This window comes from Gossypium hirsutum, chromosome A12, assembly GCF_007990345.1.
Source record: "Gossypium hirsutum isolate 1008001.06 chromosome A12, Gossypium_hirsutum_v2.1, whole genome shotgun sequence".
NCBI classification, from domain to species: domain Eukaryota; kingdom Viridiplantae; phylum Streptophyta; class Magnoliopsida; order Malvales; family Malvaceae; genus Gossypium; species Gossypium hirsutum.
Genome location: NC_053435.1, coordinates 83,604,394 through 83,628,695, shown reverse-complemented (window position 1 = coordinate 83,628,695; position 24,302 = coordinate 83,604,394). Strand labels below are relative to the sequence as shown.

Here is a 24,302-nt window from a genome sequence, read left to right as displayed (position 1 = left end):
TACCCAACAAACTAAAATATCTAGGGAGTTTTACAATCCCTTGTTTAATTGGTAGCTTAGATGTTAATAATGCGTTGGCTAATTTAGGGGCTAGTATCAATGTTATGCCTTACAAGTTGTTTAAGCAACTAGGTCTAGGGAAACCCAAACAAACTAGGATGAGCATTCAATTGGCTGATAAAACCATTAGATTTCCTAGGGTTATCATTGAAGATATTCTTGTTAAGATCGATAAATTTATATACCCAGTAGACTTTGTTGTTCTAGACATGGAAGATGATAGTAACGCGCCCTTAATTTTGGGAAGGCCCTTTTTAGCAACTGTTAAAACAATTATTGACGTTGGCACAAGTGAACTCACACTTCGTGTAGGAGACGAAACAATCACCTTTTAAGCTCGAAACCCAAACAACACATCGAAAATTGAAGGTGATTGTCTAAACCATTCTACTAAAACTGACAATATGGAGCAACCTACTTTGTAGGAAATGAGTTTGAAGGAAGTACATGAGCCATTTTAAGCAATAGTAGAGGATCTACACATGAAAAACGAGTGTTACAAATCGAGGAGTTAGATGAATGACTAACAATTAAACCGAGACAACACGATAAACCAAAACTACGCCAGAACGAGCTCAAAGCCTTTCCAAATCAACTTAAGGTTGAAGATAAAGTTTTATTAGATACTGCAAATCCTCACGTTGTCACTACCAAACCGAATGAAGAAATTCCTCTTACGGTACTTAGCATTTTCCCATTCAGTACAGTCGAGGTAAATCATCCCAAATTCAGCACCTTTAAGGTAAACAATACCCGCCTAAAACCTTATTTTGATAGGATTCATAGTAGGAATGAGGAGTATACACTCCTCGAACCACCATGACCATTCACCAGAGAGGTAAGTCGAGATTAGACTATAAATAAGCGCTTCTCGGGAGGCAACCCGAGCACTAACAATATTACTTTCTTTAAATTTTAGTTTTTAAAATCTAACATATTAACCAAGTCATTGAACACATACTTTTCAAAACCACACGGCTAGGCACACGGGCGTGCCGTAAGCCGTGCACATACCACAGATGCAACACGGCCGTGCGATACAGCCGTGTGAAAACAGGGCAAAATTTTTTTCCAAAACACGGGATGCGATAAGTAGCCACGGCCATGCGACATTGCCATGGTTGAAACTATAAACCTGTCAATTTAACACGGGTGTGCGCTTGCATACATAGGCGTGGGAGAAGTGAACGGAGATTGAGATGGCTATGCAGTAGGGCCGGGTACATTAATGCGCTAATTTTGAAAATTACAAAATGCACGGGCTGAGCTTAAAGCACACAGGCATGTCCCACGGTCGTGTGCCCCAATTTCTCTATAAACACCTATTATTTATTTTATTTTATTTTATTTTTAACTCTATATTTTGAAATTGTTTTTTCTTTCCTTTTAATACTATTTTATCCTGACTTTCTACAATTTTTATTCTTCGGCTGTTTCATTACGAGTAATTATGCTTCAGTATACCTCTTAAAGAGTTCCTGGTTTTATCACAGTCAGAAAGAGCTCCAAAGCTCATCCTCGCATAGGAACTAACAAACTCCACCGGGAAAGGTTCTCCACGACTGCCATGTCCTGCTCGACCATGACCGTAGCCAACTTGAGATATAATATTCTTTTGGCACAGCATTTGTGGAACCCAACCTCTACCACCACCGGAGTATCCTCCTCCACTCTCACGCCGATATTCTCCAAAACACCAATTTAAGGAGTTCATTCATCATTCAGGAAGTTGCACTTCTCTCCCTATCTTATGATTATAAATCTATCTTTTTCAATATATCTACCTTTGTACATTGAGGGCAATGTACATCTTAAGTGTGAGGGGTCTTTTATATCAGAAAAATCCCTGAATTTTGTTTTATTCTCATGCGATCTTCTCATATCATTATTAGAAGAAATTCCAATTAGACTATAATGTTTATTGATATATCTTGAATTAAAACATAGGCATTTATACATTGATTGTTTAAACTTTAAGACATTAGGGAATCAGGCATGATAGGTTGATTTTTGAAGAATTAAAAACTTTTAGGCTGCTTCCCCAAGTTTAGGTATTAGTTTGAGTTGGAATTCACAAGTTTAAACATCAAAAGCCATAATTTTTGTGAGATCTTGAGCCTTTAAAGCATCTATTATTTCTTTCATGCTCACTTTCATTATGAGTGCGTCAGTATTGAATTGTTATTCTAGAACTTGCTTGATTATGCATGTCAAGACCACACCATTTATTTAATATGTCAAAATGAGAAAGGTACTTAGGTTTAACCTACTCACTTCATAAAAGCCCACCTTCACAATTAACCCTTAGTGAACCCCCTTGAGCCTAACAACCCATTCATTGATTTACCCTCAATATTAACCCATAACTCATTATTGTTGAAATCCCCTAAATTAATTTGATCCCTATTTTTGTCGAGATTTGAGTTGGAATAGTTGTTTAGCTATGTTTTATTCTATTTTGTAATTTGACTTGTTCTTAAAAATATATATATACATACATGTATACATATTAGTAGTAGTGATCTTCTGAGCTAAAGAAGTCAAATTCCATATTTTGAGAAAAAGCTCTGTTGTACGCAATTAATGACTAGTCATTTTTCTAGCTAAGCAATTTGTCAATTCAATCTCGATTCTAACCCTTTCTTTCAGCTTGTGACCACACCCTCTAACCAAGCCACGTTACAACCCTCTAAATACCTTTTGATTGATGTTTCATCTCAACTTATAGTGGTGGAGATTTGATTTTCATGTAAGCCTATGGTAATTACTTTTCATTATTGACTATTGAGTGTTTCATTTATTGTCCTTAAACACCTCGAGTGATTTGAGTGAATCTTTAGTGAGGATGTGAAACTCTGTGATATTTTGAATCAAAGGTAATTATTTAGATGTGCAGAGACACCTATGATTTCATGATCAAATACTCAACTTGCAATGTTTGAAACTTTGATGTTTTTTTTGGTTGAATTTTCAATGTATGATTACCTATGGATTATTTTGAGATATTACCGATAGAAATTATAAGTTGAGAAGAATTTATTTTGATTATGAGTTGAGCATTTTGCTTGAGGACAAGCAAATGCTTAAGTGTGGGGGTATTTGATAAAGCGTAATTTATACATATTTCTATCCCATGCTTAGCACATTTTATGGATGATTTTTCCTTAGATTTGGTGAATTCGATGCTCCTAATGCCTTAATTTCATTTTTTATACTTAGGTGAGCATAGGAGAGTGAAAAGAATGAGAAACGGGCCAAAAATAGAGAAAATTGGCCAACATACGAAATCAACATGGCCTGGACCTCCTCACACGGGCAGACCACACAGCCGTGTCAATTTGGCATAATCGAAGCACGACTTACACAGGTGGACCACACACCCGTGCCTATTTAACAGTCTTAACCACGGCCTGAAGTAATCGCACACGGGCGCGTCCCTGTCAGCCCAAATTGAGTCCAATTCGAAAAAGGCCAATTTTGAGGGTTCTTAGGCATTATAAAGCCTATAAATATACCCTAGATGAGAAGGAAAAGGGGGTCACAGAGGAAGAAGCAGGGAACTGCTCAAGGAAAGCTGATTGATCCATCTCAGAAGCCGGATTCATCATCAAAACTGAAGATCTCCCCTCAATTTCCCTTCAAGAGTTTTGGGTTTTTCTTTATGTTTTGTATTCATTATTCTTTTGAGATGTTTACCTTTTTAGTTATGAACTAAAATCCCTCAATACCTAAGGGGAATGAAACCTAAGACAGATCTTGTTATTATTATCTGAATTGCATGATAAATATTTGACTTGTTCTTAATTATGTGTTCTTAATTCTTGTTTTAATATTCTAGGATATTGATTCAAGTTAAGCTCTTATTCAAAAGAGGAATAGACCCTGTCTAAGAGTACATTTGTCATAATTAAGCGGAGTTGATTGCGCGCCTAGAGATAGGGTAACAAGATTTTACCGGATTAGGGTGAAACCTAATAATGGGATCCATAGATCAAGTTAATGCAACCCTGGAGAGTTAATTAGAAAGAGATTTCAATTATTCAACCTAAGGTTAGACATTGTTAGTCTCGAGAGGGATAATAATATAACTTAGGGATTTCTACGGATCAAGTAAAATGAATAAATCGTCCGATTCAGAGTCAAATAACAAGTGAAGTCTAGGTGATTTTTCTTTAGGTATTGTCTTAATTCAATCGTTTTTCCAAAAGTAATTCCCCAATTCTATTTTCTATGAATTCTTAGTTTAGTTAATTAGTTAGTTAAAAAAAACCCCATTATTCTTAGGCTAGATAATAAAAAGATAGTCATTACTAGTACTTTTAGTTCCTTTAGGTTCGACAATCCAGTCTTGCTAAAGCTATACTACTGTTCGATAGGTATACTTGCCTTCATCGTGATAATAGTTAGTTTCAAGAACGATTCATTATAAATATTTAAAACCTGTCACGAATATCACGTATCAGGGGTTTAGTTCATAACTATGAAAGAAAACATCTCAAAAGAATAAAGATAACAAAACATAAAGAAAACCCACAACTCTTGAAGGAAATTGAAGGGAGATCTTCAGTCTTGACGATGAATCCGGCTCCTGAGACGGATCAATCAGCTTCCTTCGAGTAATTCCCTACCTCCTAATCTATGTGTCTCTTCTAATTGCTTCATCAGGTGTTTAAATAGGCTTTAGAATAAAGATAACAAAACATAAACAGTGGCCTTTTCTGAATAGAACTAAACTTGGGCTCAACAGGGACACGCCCGTGTGACACGCCCTTGTGCGATTTTTTCAATTTGTGTTCAAGGCTGTTACATAGGCACGGGCGTGTGGTCTGCCAGTGTAAGTTGTGCTTCGATTCTGACAAATGGACACGACTAGGTGGCTTCCCCGTGTGAGAAAGTCCAGGCCGTGTTAATTTCCCATGTTGGTCTATTTTCTCTGTTTTCGGCCTTTTTCTTGCTCTTTTTACTCTCCTATGCTCACTAAGTATAAAACATGAAATTAAAGGATTAGGAGCATCAAATTCACCAAATCTAAGGATAATTTATCCCAAAAATATACTAAGCATAGGGTAAAAATATGTATAAATTATGATTTATCAAAAGACGTTTGGAAAATCCCTTATAGTTCTGATATCCTTTACAGTAGAGTCCCCAGAAATGGAAACACTAATATAGGCCAAGAACGCCTCACATCCCTTACGAACCAGTTTCTCAGCCACCAGTACAGAGATCACTTTAGTCAAATAATTTCGACGTTCCCCAATCATGACTACCTTATTATCCTCCTCAAGTCTCAAGACGACCATCTCAGTCGCACAGTCTAGAAAAACATGGTGCTTGACCAACCAGTCCATAACTAGAATCAAGTCGAACTCTCCAAACGGTAGCTCCATTAAATTAGCCAGAAATATCAACCCTTGAATCTTTAGTAGAACATCTCTATACAGTTTGCTAACCCGAACCGATTGCCCAAGTGGACTCAGTACCGTCACCTCACTAGAAGTATTCTCAATCAAAGTCGCCAAGTTTCCAAACACAGAGCTAGCTACATAGAAATATGTGGAACCTATGTCTATCAAAGTAAAATAAGGTACATCATAAATTAAGAATGTACCGGTAATGACATCTGGAACATCTCCGTCCTCTCAGCGACGAGCAGCATAAACAAGAGCAGACTACCTCACCTCAGTCTGTCCAACACCTCTGCCTGGGGCTATCTGCCCCTAGCCCATACCGTTACCACCCCTAGCCTGACCACGACCTCTCGGTGTTGCTGAACTACCCTCTGTGGCTGTGCAGTACCAGATCTTGAAGCTTGAATCTGATCGGCCCTTACTAGACACTCTCAAATGCAATGCTCTAAAGACTCACACCTCAAACACGTCCCAGTCCTCTTCTAACACTCGTCCTAATGGCGTCTACCACAATCTCCGCACGGTTGCAACTCGGTAGGAGCACCAAGGGCCCAACTCTAACCGACCCATCAGTCATGGCCTTTTTCTTAAGCCTCTGTACCGAACTCGAGGGGTAAAAATCCTTTTTGTTCTTGCCCCTCTCACGATCTATTTTGGCGCTCAGCGCGCTTAACCTTTTCGATGATATTCGCCTTCTCTACCATAACAGAGAACTCTCGCTCCTTCTGCGAAGCCATCAGCACCCTCAGCTTATCCCTAAGGCCGTCCTCAAAACGGACGCATCTCTCATAAGGCCATCCTCAAAACGGACGCATCTCTCATACTCAGACGCCACCATACCTCACGCATAGAGGCTCAGTCTCATAAATTCAGCCTCATACTCGGCCACTGGTTAGTCCCCTTGAGTGAGTTTCAGAAACTCACACCTACGAGAATCGATGTAATTGGCTCCCACATACTTCCTTTGGAAGGCAGACTTAAAGAACTCCTAAGGCAGACGATTGGGCTATGTGTCTTCCTTAACAGTCAGCCACCAATGATAGGCCTCATCGCGAAGCAACGAGATTGCACCCTTCAATTTCTACTTAGGGGTACAGTCTAAATTATCCATTATCTTCTCAATAGCCTCTTTTTAGTACTCAGACACACTAAGGGCGACTCTAGTAACACCCCTAAAAGTTCAGCTCCATTGGACCAGAGTCGTTATGTAACCGACCCTTGGCCCGCAGATCTAGTATTGGGCCCAACAACCCTCTCCAATATCCTTAACCTAGCCTGAGACTGCGTCGTCCCCAGCCATGCGATCTTGAGACCCAGTCTCAGTAGCAGGTGACATTGGTGTCTTACTCGTATCCAGGTTCGGCATGCTCGAGGCCCCCTACAGCCTCTACCTCAGCCTTCAATACTACATCCTCGGATACCTCGTGTAGTCATATCTATTCGGATTTGTCTGTATTACGAATTTTATGAATCTGTTACTGTTCCAATATTTATTAACAAATGTTTTATGTAAAGCAGTATCATAAATTCAGAGTTTGTTTTTCACAAATACAATCTCTATCAGTTTCAATTTCAGTACAGTTTCAGTATACACTAACTAAAGTTTTTTTCAAACAAACTACCTATATTATCATAGCAGTTTATCAGAATACTTACAGGATCGGTGCCGGAGACTCGGTGTACCACATTCTCAGTCAAATCATTTCAAATCATTTGAAAATCAGTTCTTAAAGACCAAGTTTAAAAATATAAAATCCACAGTCGAGTTTTGCAACCTGGCTTTGATACCACTAAATGTAACACCCAAAACCCATCCTAAACGTTATGGCCATATCGTAGGCCACCGTCGTATGATTATGTCCACTGATCGAAAGGTATGTTATAGAGGTAGTTTGCGCCTTGATCGTTACTTGATTGTAAAATTGCCAACTACCACACTTTATTGTATAAAGCGTCCTATTCATTGTGCATCTTCTCCAATGTCTCCTACTTAGCTATCTAAACCTTGCGATAAAAAGGCATGTACTTGAATTTGCTATGAATATTGGCAATTAAGACCGACACAACAGTCTTGGGATCCACTTTCACCATCAGTAGTATTAAGCTCGCTATCATCTCTGAATCCAACTTAGGATGATCTTGTGAAACACCTATCAACCCATGAGTACGTTAAATAATGCAACATTAAATAATAATAGTAATACTTAAAAACCTTAAACAACTAGTGATACTATACCAGAGGCAACACATGTATGCGAACTGGTGAACTTCTTTATCTCCCACAACCCTGTCATCTTCTTAACCAAAGTCATGTGTTTTCATGAACATGTACCATCTTACACTGCACACTTGGCCTCGAACTTATTGGAATTGGATTTAACCACGTGGTAGTTAACCCTGTTCATGATGCTATATTGCTTCAATGCACTAAGAAAACCATCCTTACAAGAAAACTTCTTACCAACTTCCAATTCGCCCAAATCCAACGATGAACTTGTATGGTCACGCCTCCTATATGGTAGATCTAGAAACTCTAACGCATCATCTATCAATAGATCAACATTATGCATGTGGGCTGAAGGCGAGTACGCTGTGAATCTCGGATATTCTACTCCTTCATCTCAACCCTCTTCACTGTCTTCAGGTTCTGTTTGAATAGGCACTGGTTTAGAAAATAATACAACTTTTGCACTATTGGCATTAAGCTTCCAGAGTGGATCCACATCGGAGTCATCATCTGACTCACCAACATCTACAATGTCGGGGGTCCCCTCGCCGGTGGACATAGTAGAGAGTACATTATCCCTTCTCATGTACATTTTAGAATGTCTCCAATCATATGTGGACTGCCAACCACTAGAAGTTGATGTCATTCCCAAGCATTTCCAGCATTTAACATCAAACCACCGAGGTGCATGTCCCATTCACTAACGAAGTGTTGTGCAGAGGTTGTGTATTCTATCCTGCCATAAAAACAGATTATTCTGTGTTTGCCTCACACTAACAGAGTGTCAGACAAGGGTTGTGTATTCCTCTCAAACAATAGTAGATGTTGAAGTCGCAAATGCTTCATTTGGTGTTGAAAATTCCACATATAACTAAAGATAAGGTGATCCACTAGTTGGTGCAGCTGCACCATCGCCTCCAAGCCACGAGCAGATTTGATATCAAATGAGTTATATGTCACGGGATCAGCTGAAATACAAAATCCATACTAAATAGACGAAACTCTCATTGGCGCTATTCCGAAGATTTTGCGCTTAATTCTTTTACGAAATTCTGTCAATTCTATGTTCTGGTTAAAAACCAGTTGCTTTGTGTTCTCCTATAAGAAAACACCATTCTCGATGTTATGGACCTCACCGTCATAGTAAATAATAACACTAATACGTCCATTCATTTTCAACCAAATTATTTGTCGAAAGAAATTCAAAACAAAAAAAATATTATGTAAAAATATAATGATTCGTAATTAACATGATAAATGTAACACCCCAAATCCAGCCCAGACGTTATGGCTGGATCCGACGTGTTACATTGAAGTTTTTAAGAAAACCAATGCCTCTTTCAACATCATTCTTAGTGTTTTAAAAGATAGTCTTTGCTAAGTTAATAAAGTGAATGGAAGTTGTGCACCAGGTAGTATCCGAAACAGAGGAGGTGAGCCATGAAGGCTGCTTAAGTACCAATGCTCTTGATTGGATCCAATCCTAGACATGCCACAACCATTGCCACACTTTGGTGCTAGGTTAGTTTTGAAAAAAACGAGTTGCAATTCATTTAAGTCGATATTTTTTATAAACCGATTAGTTGTATCATTGCGTTTATTTTGAAAATAATTATCATTTTGGAAATGCGCCCTAGGTCTAACTCATATTGTTATCAGAAAAATATAGGGTATAAAATAAAATAATCCCAGAAAAATAATTAAAATGGCCTTATTACAACCCAAAACCAAATAATAATATTAATAAGATAAAACTTATAAAGAAATAAATCGGCTAATTATTGCAATTTAAAGAACCAAAAATAGTAGTGTGGCCATCTCCGAGTCCCTCGCAGCTCCAAACCATCTAAGCTTAGGGATTACCTGTACAGTTAGAAACAGGATGAGTTTACGAAAACTCAGTGTGTAATCCCAATAACAAACAAACAGTGAAAACACAGTATCAGTACAATCTGGGCCAAAGCCCTATTTAGTCTTGACATATACTGGGCCGAAGCCTTATCATAAATCATATCACTGGGCAGAAGCCTTATCATAAATCATATCTCTGGGCAGAAGCCTTTTCATAAATCATATCACTAGGCCGAAGCCTTATCATAAATCTTATCTCTAGGCCGAAGCCTTTTCATAAATCATATCATTGGGCTGAAGCCTTTACTGTAAACGGTATGGCCCTTAGGCCCATTTCAATATCACATGTAATGTCAATGGATGTATGAAAGCCCATTTGGGGAGACTACCCATTTGGGGAGACTACTCGACCCATCATCCGCTACTCTCCACCCGTACCAACCAACACACCATGTGGGGAATGATTCAACCCACCCAACCAACACACCACTGGCAGCATAGCTGCTTTATCATATATCTGGAGACCTAGCCTCTTTTAATAACTGGGGCAAAGCCCTTTTGATAAACTGGGGCAAAGCCCTTTTCGGTAAACTGGGGGATAGCCCTTTTAGCACTTCCTCCATTTATAAAACCCAACCCATGCAACATGTCATGTATGCAGAATGTCATGCCCATGTTTAAATCAAACAATCACAGTCAAGTCATTCATATCACCAACATGTATTCACAATCAAATCCGTCAACCACACAGTCCAAGTCAGTCACTTGCCCACAAGGGCAAAACAGTTATTTTTCACATTATAAGGGTAATTTCGTAATTTTACCAAATATCAGGGTTTTCCATGTTCATCAACAATTATCAATATTTCTGAGTGTTTAAACAATGATCTTTAACCCACTTTATCAAACTCGGGCTTTTGGGCCCAAAACCTCTAATGGGCCCTACGAATGCCGATTTAGCCTATTAAGCCCACATAATCCAAATTTTACAACAGTACTAACAGTGTTAACATGCAACTTTTCCAGATTCTATTTTCTATCAATTTTACCCAAATGGGCCCGATTCCAGCCCATTAAGGCCCAACTTACCATCGTGCACAAAATTGAGTTCTTACATGTTCCATCGATCCAAACACCGATCTTATCGTATTTATCGCATCTATACCCAAACGCAACATTACAAGTTCCCGAAATACCGGTATTTTAGCATTTCGGCTTCTCAGCAAATATTAATCTAAGCTATTACGAGGGTTAGTACACACCTGTTACGGGTTGAAGTTGAAACGTTTCAAAATCAATCGCCTATGATAACCACCACCTGTCACTCAAACTTAACTAATCCAATATCAATATATGTAAATCCTAAGCACATCAGTCATACGAAACATAAGGGCATATTCATCATTTTACCATACAGGGGTATTACGGTCACTTTACCCTATAGGGGCTTTAGGGTCACTTTACCCTACAGGGGCTTTACGATCTTTTTACCTGATAGAGGTATTTTAGTCATTTCACCCTACAAGGGTGTTTTGGTAAATCTACAAACCAAGGGTATTTCAGTAATTTTGTAAACTAATGGTATTTCTATAATTTTTAGAAAGTTAAGGGTATTTCTGTAATTTTGTAAATCAGGGGTATTTTGGTAATTTTACAAATTGAGGATATTTTAGTAATTTCACAAACCAGTGGTATTTTGGTAATTTTACAAATTAGGGGTATTTTGGTAATTTTACAAACCAGGGGTATTTTAGCAATTTTATAGACCAGGATATTTTGGTAATTTTACTGATCGAGGGTATTTTGGTAATTTTGTAAACCAAGGGTATTTTAGTAATTTTGTAAATCGAGGGTAAAACAGTAATTCTGTAAATCAATAGTAAAATAGTAATTCTATAAATCGAGGGTAAAACGGTAATTCTATAAATTGAGGGTAAAATGGTAATTATGTAAATCGGGGGTACTTTGGTAATTTTACAAGTCGAGGATATTTTAATAATTAGTAAAGTAAAGTATTCTAAACATGGATAACAATACTAATGGCCCTAAAGCCCATTCTCGGCCTAAATGGGCCCACACGCTCGTGTGGCCCTTTTAGCCCAAATCTAGCCACAAATATTAGATTCACCTAGCCTAGCCCAATATTTACTACACAATCAAACAACTTATCCAATTGGGCCCGTAGGCCCATTAGGCCCACATGACCCCTTTCGGCCCATCGCGGCCCGAAGTAGCCATCCTACAGCTAGAGTAGTAAGAAATACACACCTGATAGGAGACTGGAGTTAATCCACGCTCCGAGCACTCTTAGCCGACGCCCAACCCAAACGAGCACGCCATACAACGAAAGGGATTAGCCAAGACAGGTACCTCTACTCTCCTCATGGTTCTCTCTATTTAAAGCCAGCTTCGCATCCCCTCTTATGTTAGCTTCCCGATGTGGGATCCTTCCAACATCAGAGTTTAAATTCAACACCAACTCTTGCCACCCCCTGTTAGCAAAATAAATGCTCCTTACTTACCATGGGATTCGAACCCATGCCTCCCCTCAGATGCTCCACACGCTACTTGCCACTAAGCCACAAGGCTTTTTGTGTCATATTTTATCCCTAATTAATTATAAGGTCTAAAGGCCAAAGTCCAGGTTCCCTTAAAAAAACCAAAATAAATTGCAAGAGCCAAGGCTTGAAACTAGGCTCCCATACAACCTTAATGACGCCACAACCACTAGACTACAAGCTTTCTTGTGTCATTTATTTAACACAATAATTTAAAAGCCCTCATCCAAGCATCCAGGTTTTTTTTTCCTCTTAATACCAAAATTTTTGCTAAAGCCCAAGTTTGAACCCAAGATTTCTCTAACACTTCTCAGGGCCATTAACCACCAAAGCGGACATTTAATTGTGTTATTTCATTGCACAATTAAATACCTATATACAACCTCCTTACAGACCCGCACTCAAGGCCCAATACTTCTAGGCCCAAATTCGAGGTGTTACAATAAATCAACTTATACATCAACTTCTTCAACTTCTTCAATTTCTTTTCTTCTGAACTTTTTCAATTTCTCTTACTATACTTATACAATAAGAAAATGAAATTTGGGTCATTAAACCTACGGAATAGCGGGATGCACTACCACAAACACTATTAAAAAGAGCATCCAGCTGGGAGCTTTTTTAGTGTTTTTGCTAACAGCGCATCCTGCTTGAAGCGTTTTTCAACCCCAACTATCAAATTTTTCGAGAATCTCAGGACATTTTTTCAGAACCATTTCAAAATTATTTTTTCAGAATCAACAATATAAAAAAAATCTAGTTGGAAGCTTTTTTTATACTATTACTGACTGTACAAAAAAAAAGCAAAATCCATCTCGTCAAAATAATTTTTTTAGAACACATCAACATCAAATTTATTTTTTCATATCCCATCTTGTCAAATTTATTTCTTTTAGAAAAATACTTAGTAATTAAAAAAAATTAAACCCAAAACCTTAAACCCTAGATCCTAAACCCTAATTTATTTTTCTAAAATTGTAACACCCTAAAACTCAGCCCAAAAATTTTGACCAAATCTCAGAGGTAACATTGACCACCGAAATGATCCTAGAACAAGTTACAAAAGAATTGTTTAAAACTTAATCTAATACGGTTTACTTAAATTGAGCTAAATAATTTAACAATTTATACGCCGAACTTGTAATCAAATCAGATTTAGAAATTGTAAAGACTGGCGTTATGAAAAATTATTTGCAGCGGATAATATAATATTTACCGTTCAAATGCAAAACATAAACTAGTATTCTTTGCTTAAAACTTACATTGTTTTAAAGTTTAAACCAATGATTTCAGTAAATCAAAACCATCTACGAAAATGTTATACCAAATTTGAATCTGAAAACTATAATCAAAACTTCAAATCAACTTAACAACTCTGTGGATCCAAATCAAATTATACCACAGTCCATAAAAATGTACTAATAGTCCAAATGAAAATAATTTAACAAAATTACTTAGAACTTTAATAAGTCTAAACCGAATTGAGAAAACCTGCGAGGAATTTTGAAATCACCGAAACACTGAATCCGACACCAAACATGAGAATTACCTGAAAGGAAAGAAAACTAAGATAGGGTGAGCAACCATAACATAGAGATATTATTTCAAACTGATAGGGGCAGGGAGATAAAAAAGAAATACTAGAGTGATAAAATAGAAAATAAAGAACTGAAAATTTACTTGTAAGATTAGTTCAATTCAAGATAGACTACTCTCTCAAATGATACTTTTCAATAAAAAAGACTCCTATCCTACTAAAGAGTTTCCTAGGTTATTTATATTAACAATCCTAGGTAATAACCTCAACTAACAAGCTTAAATAAAGGAACATAATCTGTAATAGCCAAAGTGGTTCCTAATTTTTAGATTAGTGTAATAAAGGTAGTTCCATGTTTTCAGCTAACTGATTAAATCTGACTTCTTCCATATTTTTTCACGTGCCTTAGATTTTTGCCTTGAGTATACTTGTAGAGGAGTTGCATCAATACTTCCCCCTTCTAAGATGACTTGTCCTCAAGGCGAAAGGATGTAAATTGTTTGACAAGGAAATCATAATTTTCCTATGAAGCTTCTTCCAAAAGCCTCTCTTTCCATTCAATCAACAACTCTAATATAGGAACCCCAGCTTCTTAAACCCACCGATGAGATAATACTTTGGTAGGAGAAAGAATTATTTCCCAATCTACCAAAATGGGCAAAGGAACATATGGTGAACAGGGCAATTAGCCCGTGGCTGGTCGTAGTAGTGATACGTGGAATATAGGATGAACTTAAGAAGAAAGCGGCAAACTAAGTTCATACGCCTCCTTACCAATGCGTCGTAAGATTTTGTAAAGGTTAAAAAAATATGGAAAAAGCTTTTCATACTGTTTCTTGGAAGTGATTTTTGTCGATAAAGTTGAAAATGTAGGGAAACAAAATCCCTAACCTCGAGGTTTCGACTCTTAGAATCAACTTGGGATTTCATACGAGATTGAGCTTTAAGCAAGTTATCCTTCAAAAGCTTCAACATGTCATTTCGTTGGATTAGTTGTTGCTCCAACTCTGCCACTGCGTCTCGCCAAGAACATAAAGCGGTGACGGATCACAACCATAAATTATCTTAAAAGGAGTAATATTTACTGTTATGTGAAAACTAGTATTAAAAGACAATTCAACCCACGGAAAAAATCTACTCCATTTGGTAAGATGTTCTTGTGCAAAACAGTGAAAGTAGGCTTCTAAACATCGATTGACCACTTCTGTTTGGCCATCAATTTAAAGGTGGTAACTTGTGCTCATCCGTAATTTTGTTTTACTTTGTTTGAAAAGTTCTTGCTAAAAATTGCTGAGGAAAATAACATCTCGGTCAGATACAATCGAACGTGGAAAACCATAGAGTCTAAAAATTTCATTGCAAAAATTCACAACAACTATCTTGGCTGTAAAAGGATGAGCCAAGGGAATAAAGTGAGTATATTTACTCAAACGGTCTACCACTACAAGAATCGTCTCAAAATAGTGTGTCTTAGGAAGGCCCATAATAAAATCAAGAGAGATGTCTTCCAAGATACGATCCGGAATCGACCAAAGTTGGAGGAGACCAGCTGACGCCAAAGCTTGATATTTATTTTGTTGGCATTACAAACAGTTTTGGACATAGTGACGAACATTTTGTTTTAATTGAGGCCAAAAGAACTATGCTGACAGCTGTTTAACAGTCTTCAAATATCCTCCATGGCTTACGGTAAGAGTATTGTAAAACTCAAAAAGAATCTTCTGCTTGAGGGCTGCAGTGTCAAGAATAACCAACCTGTTTTTATAATAGAGCATTTGCCCTGCAATAACAAAATCTGAGAAATAAGTAGGATTAAACATTAGTGACAGCATAATATGACTAGTATAAGGATCCACTTTGAGTGCCTACAGTAAATCCAACAAATCCAAGCTAAATGAAAGTGCTAGAGATAAAAAAATTAGCAGAATATGGTTTGCGGAAAAGCACATCAGCTATCTTTTCTTTTCCTTCCTTGTAGATAATGGAAAAGTCAAATAGCATTAGTTTCATCAAGAATCACTACAGTTCGGTTGTTGTAATAATCTGTTCCAACAAGAATTCAAGCGTATAGTGGTCTATTTTGACAAAAAAATGCCTCCCCAATAGATAATGTTTCCATTTCTGTAATGCCAATACCAAAGCAAGTAATTCTCAGTCATATGCTAATTTTATGCTATTCGTAAAGGAAAGCCTTTTACTAAAATAGGCTATTGAATGCTCAGTCTGCAATAAGATTTTGCCTATTCATTCAGATGATACATCACATTCTTCAATGAATGGTTGTGAAAAATCTAGAAGGCGTAATACTAGAACTGTCGTCAATGCGTGCTTAAGGTTATTGAATGCTTCTTTCGCAATTGGAGACCATTGGAAGTCATCTTTCTTAGAGAGTTGATAAGAGGACGTGCCATTAGCCCATAGTTCCTAATGAATTTGCGTTAATATCCCGTCAGGCCTAGAAATCCACGTAACTCCTTTAGGTTGGTAGGTACATGCTAGAACTGGACTGCTTAGATTTTGGCCTGATCAACATATATTCCTTGAGAATTTACTATATGTCTAAGAAAATATATGTGGTTGGTCGAAATGGCACTTGGAAGCTTTGGCATGATATATGTTGTTACAGAGTAGATCAAGAGCTATACGAAGGTGTTGTAAGTGTTGGTTCATATACTTGCTGTAAATAAAGATAACATCGAATAATACTAGAACAAATTTCCGCAAATAAGGCCTAAACAGATCATCATAGCAACTTGAAATGTTAATAGCGTTTGTGAAACCAAATGGTATGACTACAAATTCGTAATGCTCTAAGTGCATTCTGAATGTTGTATTGGCTATGTCTTCTAGTTTGAGTCTGATATGATGGTAGCCAGAACAGAAGTCGATCTTGGAAAAGATCGTAGCCCATTATAATTCATTTAACAATTCTTAAGGGCATGGTAATCGACACACATCCTTCAAGTATGGTTTTTTTTTACTAAAAATATTGGGCTAACAAAGGGGCTAGTGTTGGGTCGAATAAATCCAGTGGTTAAAAGTTCAGCTACTTGTTTTTCTATTTCAGTTTTTTGGTTATAAGTATAACAGTATGGTTGAATGTTTGGAGGTTGGGTATTGGGTATAAGAGGAAAGGGTGGTAAAGTACTCAGCTCTTGGAAAATAGTTTGGTATATAGAAAATAACAATTGCAGGGGGCTAAAAGAGCATTTTATAGCTTATACTTCAGTAAAAAAAATACTGAAATGTGGCAGTAGCTGTAGTTTTTGATGGCTCTCCTTATAGTTTATACTTTTTCCCGTCAATCGAGAAGATAAGGAACATTTTATTCTTGTTTACTTGCACCGTGTTGAGGGTAGCAAACCACTAGATGTCTAAAACCACATCGACTCCTCTAATATTAAAACGGTAAAAATCTTGTATAATCTTCAACCTAAGAAGCTGGATCTTTACATTGCGACAAACATAATTACAATATATGATGTCCCCATTGCCGATCTAGACCTCAAAAGATGGCAGAATTTGTGTCTTCAGATTCAATTCCTTGACAATGGTATCAGCTATGAAATTGTATATAGAGCCACTGTCAATAAGAATTAAAACTTCTTTGGTCTCAATGTCCCCTCTAAGCTTCATGGTGGTGGTATTTGTTTCCCCAATATGGCATGAAAACTAAGCATTACCAAGTCATTTTGCTAAAGATTATCAACTTCCTCAGTCGGGCAAGTGTCTTGCTTATCATCTTCTTCGGTAACCTCTAAAAGTGAGAAAAACACTATTTTGCAATGATGGCCAAGATCGTATTTTTCGTTGCATCTAAAACAAAGCCCCTTGGCTTCTTACTTGTATCTCAATATCCCAATTTCGACCGCGGTTGTTAAAGCGCGTATTCGCGACTAGTTGGGGTATGTTACCTTGTCCTTATCAAGAGATAGGAAGACGAGATTGTCATAGAACGGGGTTAGGCTTACTTGAATTGGACCAAAGGGTTTCTTTTGAACCACGTGTTGAGCCTACTTTGGACTCATATTTGAGCGCCAGACTCATTGCTTTGTAGATTGCCCATGGTTTATGGATGCGCACATCAACCTTTAAACCTTCTCCCAATCCATTGAGAAAAACTATGATAGAAAATGATCAGACCAATTTGTTACTCAAGCTAACCTTTTTGCAATCTCTTGGCTATATTATTGGACAGTACCAGTCTACGTGATGTTTCAAAGATACTCATCAAGATTTTGAAATTCTGCTGGCCCTTAATTTTCATGTAATGCCCAGACCAACTAATCCCAATAAAGGATGTCTTGTTCAGAGTTAAGCCATGAAAATAAATCAAGAGCATCACCTTCAAGGTACATTATTGTTATGTCTACTTTAAGCTCTTTTTAGAGTTTGATAATAGCAAAAATATTTTTTCGCTTTGAGAATCCACCTAGTGGGTCGCCACCATCAAAATTGGGAAATTTAATTTTTGTATGGGGACGGGGTACTGGATTTCTTTTCCACTAGGGTTGAGCAGCATCATCATTATCTAAAAGCTAGTTGTTGCGTTGTTCTCACGGCTTTTCTGGTTTCTTTTTCGTCTTTCTTTGTCTCGAGGGTTGATTGTATTGGAAGCAGAATGTTGATAAGTTTGGGATTGAATTTTTAAGGCTACTACCTCTACTTTAAGTGTTTTCGCGACTTCCAATTTGGATACCATGGCAGCTAATTGAGTGGCTATAGGGTCAGAAGTTTGATTGGATGATACTAACAATTTTCTTGTGTTTTATTGGAAGGATTACAAGTACTTTAGGTGGTGACTACCATCTTTATTTCCCGGAAACAGAACCAAATATGATAGGAGCAAGGAGATAAAGAGAAATACTAGAATGATAAAATAGAAAATAAAAAAAAACTAAAAATTTACTTGTAGGATTAGTCCGATTCGAGATGAACCACTCTCCCAAATAATACTTTTCAATAAAAAAAAACTCCTATCCTACTAAAGAGTTTCCTAAGTTATTTATACTAACAATCTCAGGTAATAACCTCAACTTACAAGCTTAAATAAAAGAACATAATATACAGCCAAAGTGGTTTCTAATTTTCAAATTAGTGTATCCAAGGTGGTTCCATGATTTGGGCTAACTGACTAAATCTGGCTTCTTCCATATTTTTTCCACGTGCCTTAGATTTCTACTTTGAGTATACTTGTAGAGGAGTTGCATCACAAACTCACCAGTCACATAAGACACGTTAGACTATTCAAATTATTTCGCAATTAACCCCACAACCATACAAACAAACTTATATACCTAAATGTGAAATGAATGCAACAGATTAAAAATCTCACCCATCCAGCCAAACACCACTCCGATCACCCTGCACACTATAATAGGGCCATGTTAGACCCAACCACCTTACACACCACATAGGACCTTAATAGGGCATATCTGCCCTACACACTACAAATGTGGAACTAAGCCACTTGAGCAAAATTATACAACTGAGCTGGTATACATATAGCATAGTGCGGTAAACCGTTATATAAAAAATTTGCAGTTAAACTGCTAAATCAATCTTCCTTCTCTTCATTACCAAATCCCAAAATTTAATGCATCTGCAAAATGCAAACTACATGCAGGCAATCATACAGAATAAGACTACACATATTCAGTTGCCCAGACTCAGTCTCAAATTAACTTGTATTCCATTATTAAGTATTGTCTCAATTCTATAAATCACATCACATTAACGCTTATCAGGCGCCATTAAATTAATTCTATAATTACAAATACACACACGAGTCTAAGCTAAAACAAAGACCAAAACACAACTACCAAAGCTTAACCGAGTGTCAAATTACACAGAAACATAAAACGAGTTAGTTTATAACACAACACAAAAATTTGCAAATAGGGTTGCACGGTCGTGTGCCCCGGTCGTGTAGGAGGGTCTAGGTTGTGTAAAGGTCGACATGGCCATGTAACAAAGGCACACGCCAGTGTGAAAGAGGCACACACCCATGTAACGAGTTACATGGCCATGTGAGTAGTTGTGTAACTCATTGTGCAAAAGTGTAAAATGTAACAAAATTAAGGAGCAGAGTGGAAACGACCGTGTGGAAAACTCTTACACACATGCCAGTGTAAAAATAAAAAATATCCCCAAATATGGCACTGAAAAACGTCAAAAACCCTAATTTCACAGCATTACACAGCCGAGTGGACCGCCTATGTGTGGCACACTCCCGTGTGGTCATCCGTGTAGTCACGAAGCCACAACGAAATAGGCTGTAAGTTATGATTTTGCGATAGCAACACAACCCTTAATCACTAATAGTTCAAAAAAACACCTTAAAATGGGATCACAAGCACCAAGAATTGACCGATTTGCCTCCACAAGACTGTTCTGAACCTTCAATTTCACATATAACCAAACTATAAGAACTTAAATTAATCGACATAAAAGAAATGGAAACAAATCTGTCATTAACCCCAATAAACACAACCTAATTGATTCATATTCGATTAAACGAAACACACAAAAGCAATCAACTTTTGACCACCGGACAATAACAAAAAAAGAAAAAAAAATGCAAAAACTGAAGATGCAAAGAGAAAACAAGCAAAAAACTAAAAACTAGGGAAAACAGAAGAAAATGAAAGAGTAAGAAAGTGAGAAAGATTTTAGGATAACCTCCCCTTTCAAATTAAAAATAAAATCAAAATAAATAAGTATTTAAAACTTAAAAACAAAACTAGAATAAAATTAATTCCTCTTAAACACACACTACTATTGAACCAGCAGATTCATTCTGACTTTAAAATGCAAAAACTAACTCAACTGTTTAACCTACTCACTGACCCTAACTACAAACCTCAAAACTTCTAACTCCAAATTTCGAGGTGTTATAAAAATAATAAACAAACCGTAAACCCTAAACCTAATCCCTAATTTGAAAATAACCCAAAAACCTAATCAAACACAGGGAAAAATTACATCCCCGTTAATACTTTTTCCTAAGGTGCGTCCACATTAGCGCCCTTTTGCTGACACGAAAAAAAACACGTCTTTATCAACACGCTTTCCTGCGGTTTCCCCTAAAAACGCATTCACGTAGTACATTTTAATGTTTTCAGTCCATTCTAGTGATTATTTTTTGGAGAAGCCCATTTCCGTAAATAATTTCGAAAATGGGCTTTTTTTTGGTACCATGCCCTGTAAGATGATGACACTGCTGAAATTCTTTGGATAAAATCAAGTTTTGGATATCTTGTATATACCTGAGTTCTCAGTCCTTTGCATATGAACCTCGACAAGAATGTTGCTTTTTCGGGTGAATCAAAATCAGAGCTGTCGTCCGACGAGACATCGGAGTCGTAGAAAAGGTCCACTGTAAATTGGTTCTTTTCTTTCATTGCCAATATATAATCATATGTTCCCATTCCCTGTAACAAGAATCAACACATTCAATTGAGAGCAATTGTACAACAAAATATGAAATTGAGAGCACAAATTAACAAGGAACCAAATGGTCAAATTTCCTAGCACAGGCTAAAAGAATGAGGATTTGAGATCATAGGGCATGGTGATGTGACATGCTCATACTTGTTATAATTACCAATGTGGTACACCATGAAATAGAGACAAAATTTCCTTAATTTCACAACTTCATATTGTAAGTGTTAAAATAGCCATATGATGCAAAGATATTTCAATGGAGTGGTCATATAATGATTATCTCCCACCAAAACTCTATACTGCAAACTGACCACATGGAAATTACCTCATTTCATGTGCAAAACTTACAATGGAGATGTTGAAGAATGTGATGGGGAATCTTATTTTAGTCTACTACATTATGTGTTAGAAACTAATCAAAGAAGGAAGCATCGATTGAACACAGGTGAACTAACAAAAAAGATTTGATATCAAGTCTTCAATTGACACCAATCTCGAATTTGATCCCTGGATAACCCCTACCCCTTCCTTATTTTACTTACCTTTCTTATCAGAACTACATGAAAGAAGAAAAGTTGTCCCATTGCAGTTGATCCATAAACAGTAAACAAAGCCAACAAAACCTATAACTTTTACAAGAGTTGAGACAAACCCAAACCAGATTTTTTGCATTCAAAATGAACTCCAATAAGAGAGATTTTCCAATGTGGAAAAGAGATAATAATATTTACTGTTATAGTGGCAAGAAATTCTTTAGGGAACTTTATGTAAAGCCTTTTCTCCAGTTCTTGCTCTATTCCCTTCTTGTCCACAAAGCACCTAATAAATATAGCAATTGCAGTGCCTCCTTCTAGAATCAGCTATTGTAACAGTAACAATTAATTGTTAGGACACCATAATAAACTTAGAATTTGAAGCCTTTTTGGAGCATTTGAAGGACATAGAAAAGCCACTTACCATTAGCAAGACAAAAATCGTTAGAAGAATGACTGGTGTATAGTTTCTTTTGCCTACACAATTGTTCAACCACCGATATATAACATAAAAACAAGCAAATCTATATCAATAAACATAAATTGGTTCTAAAATTACACTAAAAACTTAAAAAGGAAACAAAAACTGACAGACCAAAATTGGTTCTTACCCTGAAATGATGATCAAAACCTTCAACACACTAGTTGCAAGTCCTACAATGCTTGCTATGTTTTTCACCTAAGATAAAGCATAGAAGAATGTAAAAGGTTTTTTTCCGATGCAATCAATCATTATAAGCACTAAACTAAATAACTAATTATAACTAAAAGAACCCATGCATTTACATAAGGTGAGACTCAAATCTCAAAGTCTCTAGGGCCTCAATCTTGCCATAGAGACAAAGCCTCATTAGTGTAAATGATAAATGCAAGTAGTGATTTTGTTTTTGTTTGGAAAGCTAGAAAAAGAGTGCAAACCTCAAAATCACATAGAGAACAATAAGAGATATTATCATCCTCTTTAACATCAGGTGAAACTGCATCATTTTTCATGACAAGGGGAAATGGTAACAATGGTTCCATTTGGAAATTGGTTTTCCATGGATCCAAATACTTCCTCCTTATAAAAGTCCTTAGAATCTTCTTCTCCAGCCTCCTAAAAAACCTTACAACAATCTGGGTCAATATGAATCCATAATTTGGCTTCAAAATCCCTTTAGATTTCCCTTTTATCTTCTTCTTAAAGCTGGTTTTATCAGTAGGATCAATAGCAGTACACCTAACAAACAGGAATATAACTGAGAATGCCTGTAAATGAAAAAAAAAAAACAAATCAACCCCATTGAAAGTTAGCAATAAGAAAACACAAAAAAGGGGTTCACATTTTTGGTTTGTGAAGATCATTACCACAAAGGAAAAGACCGTTGTGGTAGTGATTTCAGCTATTCTGTTCCCAAGCAAAAGCCCTAAAAATGTATAAAATGCCACAACTAGGAAACTAAAGACTGCCATTCCCACCATCTGAAAAAAAAAACCCAACAATTTTGATTTCAGCCAAAAAAAAACCGTAAAGAGTTCCAAAGCAAAAGACGGGTTTTTAACTTTTATTTACCTGTAAAGGATGGAGAGGTCGCTGCCAACCATGGCGTCTCATGATCCTCATCATGCTCTTAAAACTTTATTTTGTTTTTCAATTTTTTGAATACAAAACTAAAACAACAGCAGATTTTTTTGGGGTATTAAAGTAACTTAAATAAATTCAAGCTACTTATGAAACAATGCCAAAATCCATGGTATATGGTTTCAAAGTTGAAACTATGAAATTTCCTTTTGTTTTGCTTTAGTGAATATATGTTGGCTCTTGAATCCCCTCAAACGTTCGATTTTTGGAAAGGCGATTTGAAATTTGAATGGCGATTGTGGATGTAAAATCTGGCCCATCATCTAACGGCTGTAAATTCATCACCGCCATCATCATAATTTCTTTTTGGTTAAAATTTAGTCCCTCGACGCGAATGGACTTGGCACCCCGGTTCGATTCCTCTAGGCCGTAACACCAAAGCTTTCACGTGAAGGCTTTCCGTGCCGTTTTGACTCCAAATTTGAGGCTATTTTCAACCTTTTTCAAGGCTTAAAGTCCTAGCTATTATTGTAACCCTTTTTTAGGTAAAATAGACTTCATAAATAGGATTTTTTAGAGGGTTAGAAACAACTTTTACTTTTGTAGAGTTTTTAGCTTATTGTAATTTTTATTGTTTTTGTTCTTTTATTTAGCATTTGCATGTGTTTTATGTAATTATAAATATTCAGTTTTATTGAAAATTAGGTTCAAAATTTAGTTGCTTAGAATATTTGTGTTGTTAATTAAAATAATTAAATCTATAATTATTTAATTGATTCTAATGCTTGTAAGAAACAACGTAGTTTGATATAAGCTATGTATGCAATTTATATTGTGTGAACATGCAATCTCATCTAAGTAAACCCCACTTGTGTGTGTTTGTTGGTTAGAATTGGACCTCTCTTTCTTAATGTTATCAGTAAGCTAACTCCTCTGAGCAAAGTTGTAGGATTATTTATTGATAAGGGAAATCATTTCAATGAGTTTCCTCTTGGTTATTGACAATGTAAGGTTGTATGTGAATAGGGTTGTATACACAAACCTCAAACATGGATTGTAAAACAAACATAGAAAGTGCCAAGCAAACATGAATAGGATTGTATGTGAATAGTGTAGTT

The 24,302-nt window shown here is 36.7% G+C and overlaps 1 protein-coding gene across 2 annotated transcripts; it reads right to left on the bottom strand.

Moving 5' to 3' along the window:
• Positions 1–14,972: 14,972 nt before the first annotated feature.
• LOC107922937 (protein S-acyltransferase 18) lies at positions 14,973–23,721 on the bottom strand. 2 transcript variants are annotated; one of them, XM_016853142.2, is made up of 8 exons: positions 23,176–23,721; positions 22,971–23,084; positions 22,542–22,871; positions 22,235–22,302; positions 22,048–22,100; positions 21,822–21,950; positions 20,913–21,077; positions 14,973–15,424 (listed from the first exon to the last, which is right to left on the bottom strand). In XM_016853142.2, the coding sequence occupies exons 1-6, from the start codon at positions 23,227–23,229 to the stop codon at positions 21,910–21,912; spliced, it is 660 nt and encodes a 219-aa protein (XP_016708631.1). In that variant the 5' UTR covers positions 23,230–23,721; the 3' UTR covers positions 14,973–15,424; positions 20,913–21,077; positions 21,822–21,909. The 2 variants fall into 2 exon arrangements, with proteins under 2 accessions (XP_016708631.1, XP_016708639.1); XM_016853150.2 differs by lacking the exon at positions 14,973–15,424 and adding an exon at positions 18,549–20,043 and having other exon boundaries at positions 23,176–23,510.
• Between the last annotated feature and the right edge of the window lie 581 nt (positions 23,722–24,302).